The 12544-nt window shown below is 42.2% G+C and overlaps 1 protein-coding gene across 1 annotated transcript in view; it reads right to left on the bottom strand.

The window, feature by feature from the left end:
- Window positions 1–7181: 7181 nt before the first annotated feature.
- Window positions 7182–12544, bottom strand: part of Kcnq3 (potassium voltage-gated channel subfamily Q member 3) — a 291536-nt gene continuing 286173 nt past the window's right edge. Inside the window, 3 exon segments of the mRNA XM_046449139.2 lie at window positions 7182–8178; window positions 9959–10043; window positions 11460–11558. Of these exon segments, the coding sequence (XP_046305095.1) occupies window positions 7444–8178; window positions 9959–10043; window positions 11460–11558 (919 nt within the window). The 3' untranslated portion in view covers window positions 7182–7443.

Here is a 12544-nt window from a genome sequence, read left to right as displayed (position 1 = left end):
CCTGCTCTCCCCAGAGAGACTGTGGGTCTGTGATCATTTTACTGTAAAGCTGACCAGACAGAGGAAAGCAAGGCCTAATGGGGAGACACAGGGCCTGATTTGGGAACATTTATATGACACAGGAGACTTGGAATGCAGGTGAGGGCAGAATTTGAGTGTGAGAACCATGGGATTTTATTACAATCTCAGCTCTTCCTCCTATAATATTTGAATTTTGGCAAGGTCATTTCTGTTTCCCTCCCATTTTCAGTTTCCTCATCTCTGAGACTGAGACAGGAATGTCTCCCTCGTGGGCTTGGGATGAGGAAGGCATGGTCCATAGAGAACAATTGTGTTTTCTGATATTCATGAAGAGAACTTAGGTTAAGCTTCTCTCTCCTTCCTTGACCTCAGTCTTATGGGCAGAGAAAGAGAAGGGAACACTGAAGTTAAATAAAACATGCTCTCATTTTTCATTACTCTTAGGCTTCAAATTTCAGTCTTTCTGACAAATAAAAGAGCAATTACAAATACATTCCTAAACAGTAGGCCAGGTTTTTGATGGATTGTTAGCCATTCTAAGATTGTTCTCATAAAGTCACCATTTTGACTGTTAAGATCTAGTATTTTTTTTCCTGAAACTTATTTTAATCCCAGAACAGTGCTGTTGGGAAGAACAAGCCTTGGGTACAATTATATTTTTTTCAATTACTGCCATCCAAGAACTTGACCACCATTCTCCTTGATTCTCTTAGTAGCATTTGGTTCAGCCTGACTCAGGAGAGCCAAACTCCTTCCATGGAGTTTAAGAGTAACCAAACATGGTTACTCTTCATCAAAATGCAGAAATCCCAGATTCTAGCAGATCTGTCCCAAGTACAACCCAAGTGGAAACCAACTACAGAAATCTTTATGAGAGTCAATAAAGTCCTAGTGATTTCTTAAAATAATACCCTACTTACACAAACATAAAATGTCTTAAGTTGAATCCCATTTGCTTCTTGTAGCTTTTGATGAAGGCCCTAGAATACCTGGTTAGGACCTGGTGAACATGGGGGTACTCTTGGATAAGGTATGAGGAACCAGACTGTGCTCAGGTGAGACCAGATCCCAGTAGAGAGGGACACCTTTGGTAGAACTGGCAATTTGGGGTAATATAAATCCCCAAAGAAATCATATCTAATTGTCTTAAATCAGACCCATAGAAAAATCCATTTTCCTGTCCCATAGAAGGGGGTACAAGCTGAGTTGTGACTCTGGGGCTGAAATAAGTTCAAGCTGGGCCAAATGGATGAACCAGTACAAGTTTGTCAGGATGAGGAGGGACAAAGCAGGAATAGCCAGATAAGTGGCCAAGGGTTGCTCTTTATATTTTCTCAACTGCATCTAGAAGCAGGAGGCCTTTGGAAGATAGAAGGAGTTTGGAAGGGGAAACATTTTCATCTTTGAATACATGGGAACATTGATCATATTTCAGAGATGGGAAGAAGTCTCAGGAAGTGTGTCTGGTTTAGGACTTTATTGCATGGGGCAGGAAATTTTCATTCATTTTCTGGGCTCCACAGTCACATTTCTTTGTCTCCAACATCTGGAACAGGATTCAAGTGACTTGCATTCTAGATTCTCTCTGCTACTCCATCCCTTATTTAATCAGAGACCTGGTGTGATTCCCCACACTCTGAGCCTCTGCTTTCCCATCTAAAAAGAGAGGTAGTTCTTCTGGATGGTCAGGTTTCCCCATGCTCTGAGTATCTCAGAATTTATGAAATTTTGTCTCCAAGCATCTATATAATAAGTCAAAACCAGTCACAATTTTCCTACAGGGGTGACGAAGCTGAGGCTGATAAAGTCTGAGAAAAAGTCCACAGGAAGCATTTGACATACTTTAACTTTCTTCTGGAAGTTTCCCAACTTGTTGCCAGGGTGGGTCTGACAGCCATCACATCTTGTACAGGAGTTCTTTCACATTTAATCATTCCTCTTTGACTTTACCTCCTGTAAACCCTCTTTTAGAGAACAGTGCAGCATCTGGGTCTAGGGGAACGTCCCAGCCCCACCACTGGGATAAAACTTTTCTCCTCTCTTCATCCTGACATTCCTTCTCTTCTGCATTTTATTGAAGAGTAACCATGTTTGGTTATAGAGTGGTACTTATATAAAAAGTAATTGTAACAGGGTATGAATTTGTCATGTAATGATTGGGATCATATCTCCAGCATCATTTTTTTCCTGAAAAAAATTTCTGGTGTAAAATTAGAAGTCATAAGTAACATCAAAGTGTTAGGCAAATAATCTATACATACTGTTAAAAGGAACCTGAATAACAGTTCCACACATGGGTCTGTCACTGTACTAAGGGTTTTTCATATAGACTGATTGCTTTATTTGCAACTGACAAAATAAGATAAATAATAGTTGATGTCAAATACTTTTGAATGTTCTAAAACACAAACTTTCATTCAGGTCAGCTCTATATCCTTCTTATCTCTTTGAATTACTATTACTAGTTCTCAAAACCTTGATAACTATGCAGATTGCCTATCTTCTAACCTGTTCTAACCTGAGCATCTATGAAGTGCTACCTGCTACCTTATTTAGAGGGCAATTAGTTCAGTTTTAAATGGTAAAATATCAGTAATACAAGAATGTTGGGTTAATTTGGATGTGAAGAAAATATACTCTTTTTAAAAGTTCATTCTGAAATGAGTGAAATTTTCAAGAACAAATAAAGGCAAATTCCTAAGAATTTTCAGAAGGAGTTTCCTAACTCCTTTCCTAAGGAGTTTCATAAAGCAAAGAAAATCTTTGTAATCCTAGGTGCCTTGAAAAACTATTCATAGAAACCAAAGGGCAGCTACATGCATCTGCTGGAGAAGCACAGGGTTGGGGAATCAGAGGTGTGTCAGCAGCACTGTTGGAAGTGTAGGTGATTTCCAAAGACCTGGACAAATTTCTTCTCTTGCTCCTAAAGACTTTGAACTGCTGGTTTCCATAGACTAAGTGACCCCATTTTCTTCAAATGGATGGGGCCATTACCATAGCCTCTCTTGGTAGCATGGTAAAAACCAAGTAGCTCAGCTTCTTGCCTGGCCTCCATCTAGGCAGGGATTTAGAGAGGAGAGAGAAGCTGGCTTCTTCAGAGCCACCTTCTTGTACAGCTTATCTGGAGATATAAAGTCCAAAACACAAATCCAAACTCCTATTTGGCCCACTCAGCCTTTGCTGGTGTGATGGTTCACACAATCTTGATGTAAGTTTTGTGCTCTCACTTTCTTCCTAGTTGAACTTTCAACTGTTTCCAAGCTGGGAAGCATTCTTCATGCCACAGAGTTGTCTGTGGCAATTAAATCAGATATTTTCCATTCTTCTTAAACAGTTTTAAGGGACTTCTAACATTCAAGGCCCCCAGATTCCTAACTTTCTCATGGCAGAAACTGTGGCTTTCTAATCTCTGAATTTTGATTGCAGAGTTCCTGGCATAGAGTAGTGCTTAATAAATTTTGTCAAATGAATAAACAAATGAATTTTTCTTTATTACACTTTCATTACAATAGCATAGAATTATAAAAATAATTTTGGCAAATCATGAGTGGATTCTGTTATGTTAGGTTTTCTATAGCTAATTACTCTTTCAACTCAAAGTACAAAGTGCCTGAATTGGATAGACATAGATGTGTAACTGTTGACTAATTAGTTTGTGTTGACCTCTACAGTTTGGGGTTTTCCTGTTTGGTTTTTTTTGTTGTTGTTGTTGTTGTTGTGGTGGTGGTGGTAGTGGTTTGTTTTTAATGAAAACTAGAGCTTAATAATATCAGTGTCATATCTAATAACTCTGAAGGCTCAGTTCTAAGAATGAATACAGTCATTGAAAAGATTTTTCTCCATTTAGTGATTCTCTCTTTGTCTCTCAGTTTAAAAAAAAAAATCTTTTGGTGCTTGCTTCTGTGCTAGTGTTTGATAGTTAAACTCATGCTTCATCTCAAGTGTTTTTTATCACCCCTGTAGAATCTCATTTTGTTTAACATTTGTAAAGTTAATTTATTTGATTCATTTTGATCTTCCTAAAATTTGACCTCTTTAATAATTTTTGTGCATGCGTGGGTGTATGATATGGGGGATTGAACCAAGGACCTCGTGAACAGTCATATGTGTGCTATCAGTGAACTTAATCCCCGGTTCCAAATTATTTGCTTTGTTGTACTTATTGAATTTACTCTTTTTGTTGTTGTTCTGAAGATTAAGCCTGGAATATCACCTGCTGGACAAGTGCTTTACATGCTTAGTCTCACCTCTTACCTTTTATATACATCATATATAACACACAGAGGACAAACAAATAAAATGAGATCATAGTTTTACTTGAGAAGATATCCCTAGATTTATGATGTATTTAATTTGTCACTACTTCAAGGGATTTGGCCCAAACCCCTGTGATCCTGGAAAATTGGAAACCCATTGCTGTGTATTATAATCTTGGGGCATATTATTAGCCAATTCTTGTGGTTAATTCTTTTGTCCAACAGAAGGACCTTTGTGGAAGCACACTGTTTCTCTCCATCACTTAAATGTTCCATCTTGGTCCTTAAACTCCTGCTTTCTCAAAACCAGCTCTGTTGTAATATTGTCTGTGGGCACACAACTTGAACAGGTTTGGTTTCCTTTCCTAGAATGTATTTTTTGGGGGAACAAAAAGGAATATCAAACCAGAATTATTGAAAAAGATCAATTTTCTTCTTCTTTTTTTGTTTTCTTAGGTGGGAAAAACAGTTTTAAGATTCTTATTATTAATTCATGAAATGCATATTTTTCTGTGTCCATACTGATAGCTAATAAGAAAACTTACTAGATGTTGGTGACATATGGCAATCAACAAAAAACCAGTTCTTGGACTTAGGAGCCCATGCAGAAGCTAGACTGCCTACCATTGGTTTGTGAAATGATACAGGTTCCAATTCTCAGTAGGGTACTAAAAGAACATTAAGAAGTTTTCTCTAACTTTAACTTAGAAAAGATAATTTCTGAATACCCTTTCTAACTTTGAGTCCATGGTAAATATTTCCCACTTAGAGCTAAAAAGATTTTACTCTTTTGACCAAGAACTCTATCAAATTCTTGAAAAACATATCTGCTTATAATATATTGATGTTAATAGATTCTGCAGGAATATTGACATATTAGAAAAATAATTTGTGCATATGTCGAGAATTTGATTCATTCTCCATCTTTTTTTTTTCTTTCAATAACTCAAATACATAAAGATCAGCAGAGTTACTTGTTAGATAGTAGACAGAACAGTCACTTCTGGCAAAAGATTCCAAGAGGATGAGAATTAAGAGCTAACCCCTTAGGAAGGAGCATAGAGTTTCTTAAGTTTTGGCCCCGGTGGCATTACTGAAGCCATGTTGAAGGATGTGGAAGAAGGGATGAAATGGTCCATACCCTTTGCCTCCCAGAATGCCTTGAAGCCCAATGGAAAGCCACAGGGGAGGGCTTCATGTCTTATGCGTGTGATCATTCTTGTGTTCTTCCTGCCTCAATTTCAAGGTCAATACCCATCCATTCATGGGACCCTCCATGTACAACACCCTTCTACCATTCACAGTGTCTGCCTTTGTTCTGTTCAGGCTTTGGTTTTAAGTGCTTAAAGTCAGGAGCCAAGCTTTAAGCACTGCTATATTTTTAGCCTTTTGTACATGACCCATTGGCTTGTGGGTTGAAAGGAACCAACCTCTAAGCAATTTCTTTCCAACTCAGGGCAGGGTACCTGGATGAGGTCTTCATGAAACCATCAACCAAATGTCTGCCATAGCAACTATGGCTCCTGTCAAGGAGGAGAACATTGGTAGCAGTTGCATGTAGACATTGGTTTAGGTCATTTCCATCATCTTGGTGGTCACCATGGCAACTACCCACACAACCAGTGCTTAGATGGGTGAGCAGAGTAAGACAATAGATACTATGGTATGGTCCTTTAGCTAGTGCAGCCCATGCCTAACAGAAGCCTTTTCTATCAGTCTTTGAGAGAGTTGCAACATCTCTGAAGAGGCCACAGGTGACTTGTGCTGAATATTAATGCTTTTGCAATAGTGCTCTTCAGGCCATACGCTTACCCTCAGTGAGTCATGGCTATGTGCAGTTCTAGTATTTTCACTGAAAAAATCTGTAGGAGTAAAATTGGATGGTTCTGGAGATTTTGCCTACTTACTTAATAATAGATCAAGCTTGTTTGTATAATTTTTTTTCTGGATCCCAAATACAATGTATTGAATAGGCATATTTTGCAATAAAAGCAGACAGCCTCTTCCCCTGGATAAACTATGGCAATTTCTTCCCATATGACACAGAGTACTGGTGTCTTGGCATGATTTATGGGTCCTAATGTGAGAGAGGAGGGAAGAGTCCAGGGTAGGGAGGGAGTCAGCAGATGGGGCTTTGAGTCCTGGTTCTCCATGGGACAACAGAGTGACCCCAGCCATGTCATTATATCTGAGCCTAAGATTTCTCATTTTTAAAAAGAATCATTTAGAAAATATAATTACTGCATCCCCTCTTGATTGTAATTTCTGCTTTGGATATGGAGCAGAATGTGAATTGGAACCTTATTTTGAAGATAATGAACTTAGCTCCTGCCTAGAGGGGCACTTCACTTCTGGCAAATTTCATTATCTTTGCCTACATAATTTGGGAACTACTTTAGTTTGTGTGCTTGTGTCTGTCAGGTGTGTATGTGCTGTGTGTGTGTGTGTGTGTGTGTGTGGTGTGATTTCTCCCCTCTGATTCGTAACACATGTGAAATTCTACACTTGGGGTCACCAACATCTTTTTACAGATGAGGAAAGAGGCAGACCAAAGGAGGTCCCTTTGAGAGCTTTGAAATGATTTTGTGGACTTCCTCTTAACAAAATCATTTCTAAAATTCTTGGTTTGGGAGATTGGATGATTATCTTACTTTGTGTCTGCTCAGTAGGAAGCTTCTTGGCATGCCATGTGTTTTCGTGGAGAAAATTATTTTCTTGCTTTAGAAAACTGTTAATTACCAGAGTATTTTACACAAAGGGGCAGTGATCCTAAAAAAAAAGTAAATTCTGTTCTCTGCTTACCAAAACAAAACCCAAACCAGCCAATAAAATCAACAAACAACACTGCTTATCAGTAATTTCTCCCAGTACTGGTCCAGTCATGATTAAAAGAAGAACAGCAGATAAATGTGTGTCCTAAAAGAGATTAGCGGTACCATTTATATAGTGTCAAATCATGCAAACCATGCTGAAAGGAAGCAGCTTCCTTGTGCTGACGTGGGGAGGAAGAAGGTCGTGAGAAGCCCCTGCTCGCGGGAGGCCACCATGCACGCGCATGCACTTGATGCAGCCATTGGTGTCCCCTCTGGTAAGCGCTGGATGTGAGAGTAAGTGAACTATTCAAAGTCTGTCTACATTACAAGGAGGAGTCAGCCAGTGACCCCTTTTAGGAGGGCTTGTTGGAAGGGGTCCATATTGAATCTGAAATCCCGTAACCTGTGGTCGACAGAGGCATGGAGCCACTGGGCGTGAAGGGGTCCGAGTCGGTGTCCGTCGCACCCTTGGCGAGGTACCTCTTCTCCCTCATCTAGCTTGACCCCGCACTGGGGCCAAACATATAATCATCTCTCTCCTGGGAGATGCTGAAACCACTCTGAAACCGTTCCAGCTCTTCATGATTGACAGACATCAGGGATAGAGGTGTGTCGCTGTCCCGCGTGATGCTACGCCTCTGCCAGGGCGAGATGTGGTCCGAGTAGGGGCCGTGCAGTTCAGCCTGGGAGTGGTAACTCACTCGGGAGTCGAGAAGAGTCAAGATCGGCAGGACGGTGGGCCTCTCTGCATATGTGGATCCCGAGGAAGGCAGAGTGGCCTGAACCTTTGCAGAACTGGGTCCCCCTCGGGGCGGGTTCACAGGGTCATGTGCAGAAAACCCAAAGGGGCTGACTTTGTTGATGGGCACCTGGTGGAAGCTGTTGGGGGGATCAGGGGCACCTGTCTCAGAATAGTTGCAGATGATGGTTTTCAAATCAGAATACCTGTTGTCCTCTTTCTTCTCCCCTTCAGCTGGCAAGGAGGTCCCCTTTGTTGGGTAGTACTCGGTGATGTGCACCTGCAGCCACTCCATATGCTGCATATGCATGTCCACAAGGAATTCCAGCTTCTTCCCCATGTCATGAACCTGGAAAATACAAGGGACTGGGCATGAGTGCTCCCTCTGGGGTGGGCATCATTGTTATTGGTTGTGGGGGGGCACCACATACCATGTATTAACTTTCCAGAAGGGAAGAAAATTCATGCAAGTCTTAATAATAACAGCAACTAATCATTTATTTTGTGCCTCCTAGCAAGCTCTGCATTAGTGTTAATCTGGAAATAGCCTAGGCAGGGCCTTTCTGGGAGGCAAAGGCTGGAAGCAGAGAGATGATTTGAGGAAAGTGTTAAAGGCCTTCATGGTCCCCCAGTGGAAGAGGTGGCCTTGCTCTTTGTTGCTACTCCAAGCAAGGAGTAGGAGTTCATGGTTTGCAAACATTGTTTACCCAGAAGCCTGTGGATTCTTGGAGTGAGTATGTTTCACCACAGGCTGATGTGATCCCTGGAGGTGCAGGGGCAGTGTTAGCAGGACTTTTTGTAGGTGGAGACCCACCCAGAGCCTTATGGGTACAGTGGAAGCCACATCTGCTTCTGTCTGCCTAAATGGGAAATGTATTTGAATTTTGGGGAGTGTATATACACAGGCCGGATGCACATGTATGTGATGTTCTCAATTCCCTAGGAGATGCTGCAGTTGGCATGTGAACAATATCATCTGGGGATATGAAGCACAGTGTGAGCCGAGGGTTGAGACGACATCCAAGCCTTCATGACGTCTGACCCAAAGAACAGCTGGTGTATGACTCTATTTCACACACTCTGAGACTCATTTAATTTTACAGGAGCACAGGGAGATGAAGTAACTTGTCAAAGGTCATAGACCTGGTAAATGAAAGAACTGAGAATACACATTAAAGTTTTAAAATAAGAAACAATGTGGGGCTGGGGTTGTGGCTCAGTGGTAGAGCGCTCAGGAAGTACGTGTGAGACCCTGGGTTTAATCCTCAGCACCACATAAAAATAAATAAATAAAATAATGGTGTTGTGTCCAACTACAACTAAAAAATAAATATTAAAAAAAAACAATGTGTGTGTGGTCCTGGGGATGGAACCCAGTTACATTCTACCACTGAGCTACATCCCCAGCCCTTTCTATTTTTTAAAAATTTGAGACAGGGTTTCAGTAAGTTGCCAAGGCTGGCCTCAAACTTGCAATCCTCCTGCCTCTGCCTCTGGAAGAAACAGCGTTCTTGATGGGCCAAAATACAGAATAATTATTCAAATTTTCTCTCAATTCTTCTGCATAGATCCAATGTGGGTTATGAACAAAATAAAAGGTTGGATATGTGTGTAGAGGAAACTGTTAGTGCAAAATTAGGCAAATGATGCTAGAATATGAGCTGTTTGGCTGTGGACATTAAGAGGTACGCTACATGAGTGCTGGGGGTGGGCAGGTTTCTCTTTTCACACCCACAGCCTGCCCTCATCCTGGCTCCTCCAAAACCCAAGCCCTGAGAGGGACTTAGAAGAAAGGAGGGGAGAGGCGGTGAGAGATGGGACAGGGCACATCTCTGAGGGACCACCGTGGAGTGCATGGAGTGGCGGTGAGCTATATCCAGGCAGTTCACCTGTGTCAGCTCACTCAATCCTCCCACCCACTTCATGAGGATTACAATGGGGAAACTGAGGCTCAGAACAATGGATTACTTTGCATGCGGTCAGCCAGACAATAAAGGCCAACCCAGAGATGAGGCTCCACCTCCTTTTCTGAGTGGTAGTCAATATTGCTCAAGTATCATGTGTCCCTATGAAAAGTGGCATTTGGAAGTCAATCCCCATGTTGGCTTTCTGCTGAGGGAAAGACCTACCTGTCTTTCGACTTTGACAAACTTCCCCATCATACTTTGGTATTCCATTTCCGATGTGGATGCTCTGGCTACATATGGTTCATTCCTAGGAAAAAGCCAACAATTCTTTAAGATCATTATATACGGTTTTGCTTTGCAAGGTCATTCCTGCTAGGGAGGCCATGGCCCCTGGAGACCAGCTTTCTCATTCTCCTGCTTACCAAGGCTGGAGGGCTCAAGTCTCCAGACTCACGCGAGAAGCTGGTGTTTTCCAGGCTTCCCCACTGATGGTTTCATGCTTACCTTACTGCAGAAAAACTTGAAGGCACTTTGTGTTGAAGTTACTAAAGCACCTGGTAGTGCTGATGTTTCATCCCTTGCCTTTCAGCCTCTGACTGGAGAGAGCGATGTGTGTGTGCGAAGGTGGGGAGGGGTTATCTGATCTCTGAAATTCTATACAGTGGGTCTACATATATTGCATGTGTCCCATTTTACTTGGAATTGAAACAAAAACTGCTTCTGGAAAATTTTGCAAAACAAAGGATGCTGGTACAAATGGGATTAAGATGCGTGGTGCCTTTGCTCTTAGCTTCAATATTTTTATACTTTATATGGATGAGAGAAGACTCTCTATTGATCAGAACTGCTCATGTGAAGTCCCTTCTTGTTTTTTCTCTTTCTCCTAAGCTTTTGCTCTTTAAATCTCTGGGCTCTCTTTAGCTGAGCTACTGTGAATTAAAGCAGATGTCATAAACCAGTGACCATGTGCTGCTTCTGGCCCCCCGGTGTTTTCTTTGTGCTGCCCAGATTTGAAAATTCATAAAAAATGGGGAATTGCTAAAAAAAATCTGGATATCAGTCTTTCTTTAAAAAAAATTGGACTACTTGGCAGCAGAGGGCTGTCATTTTTAGGATCAGCAGCAACAGAATAGAGTGACAGTCACCTCCTGTAGACAGGGCATACTTTCTGGGTCCATGATCCCCTCACTTCATTCCCCAGGCTGTGGCTGAGGAGCAGCTGACTTTGATCACCACCCTGAGCTCTCCTTATAAAAGGAAGGTGCATGATGTCCCTAAGGGGGACTTCTCACTTGCCTCAAACACATTTGAGTATAAAGAGATGAAAGTCAAGCTGTGGGCCTTCTGCGGGACACTTCCTTGTTCAAACTCTCACATATTTCAGAGGGAGGACCACTCTCCAATTGCAGTGTGTCAGGGGCCTGATGTGCAATTGCCTTCTCTGCCTTTGTCCTGGGAGAGACACAAGTCAAGGGTGGAAGATGCAGGAAAAGGAACCGGGCTCCTAACAGGAAGTGTTCTTCCTTCCTGCTTCAACAAACTTATGTGTTTCCTCTTGCTTCATAACAAGGTGGTTATTTTTTTTCTCCCAAAACCATTAAAAGAAGCATCATCTACATAGTCTGGGAAGAGAGGTGGGAAGGACCCAGCTGAAGGATTGGGGGTGGGGATGCTCCACAGGCTTGGGCCACAGGGTCCACCAGTCGGTGCACACAAGTCTCACCTGGGAGATTGCTGGGATGGGTAGGTGAATGTTGTCCCTTTCTGAGACTTCTTATGTTTCGGCGTGGATGGAGGTCCAGGGGTGAAAATCATGTCTATTCTGAAAGAGGCAAAAAATAAAGGGGGAGACATTAAATTACACAAAGCTTTGTTTTGGAAGGAAAACAAGTTATTATATTTCTGCTTAATTCATATGTGGGTTTGGAATATGTAAGAGAAGGGAAAAGAGACAGAGGAGGAGAGAAACAGAAAGAAAGAGAATTTAGCACATCAGTACATTACCATCCTTTTCTGTCTGATGGCACTGAGAGCATTTTTCCATCCCCAGGGAGAGGGAGGGAGGCAGACAAACCCCTGAGACAGAGTGAGGACTGCATCTTGTTATTTGTTACAGGAAATGGCATATGTGTGTGGCAAGCCTGTGTATCTCCCAGCTCTTTTATCCCTCCCCAAACCATTTAATTAGGGAGTTTTTACAGATGAGTCCTAGACTCCATCTTTCAGTGTGTAGATGCCTGTTGATCTGCAGACATTTCTGGCTATGACCAGTATGGGGCCAAACCTGGCTCTGTATCTCACTTCCACTTCTGTGAGACACCAGCTTTCTCTGTGAGCCGGGATGAACGAGAGAGAAATGTGTCCCTTCATGCTGCAGAGTTGGGGTGGAAGTAGGACCATTAAGACCATGCATCTGGAAGTACCCATCTCTGTCTCCCCACTGGAAACCCAGCGCATCTCCGTGAACAGGCCATGCCTCATATTAAATCAGCTTTCCTGTCTCTCTAGCCCCCTGCAGTATCAGCATGGCTGGGGAAACACAGGTAGTCATCCAGGTGTTCAAGCTCTGGCCACAACTCCTAGGAGTACACTTTCCTGATGAATATTAAAAACTATGACACTGTCACCATCTAGTCTGTGCTTATTAAAATTGGCTGATATTTGTGGAGTCGGGTCTGTCTTAGCCATCATGCTCCCCTCCTTGGTCTCTCAGAGAGCCACACTTGCATAAAGAACAGAATATCACACTCAGAACTTGCTCACACATCCGTTTGTTCAACAGGCACTGAGCTCTGACTGCCTGAAACT

This window comes from Marmota monax, unplaced genomic scaffold (assembly GCF_021218885.2).
Source record: "Marmota monax isolate L192 unplaced genomic scaffold, Marmota_monax_Labrador192_F-V1.1 WCK01_AAM20220418_F8-fsc00073, whole genome shotgun sequence".
Classification (NCBI taxonomy): domain Eukaryota; kingdom Metazoa; phylum Chordata; class Mammalia; order Rodentia; family Sciuridae; genus Marmota; species Marmota monax.
This window is presented reverse-complemented; position numbering and strand designations above follow the sequence as displayed.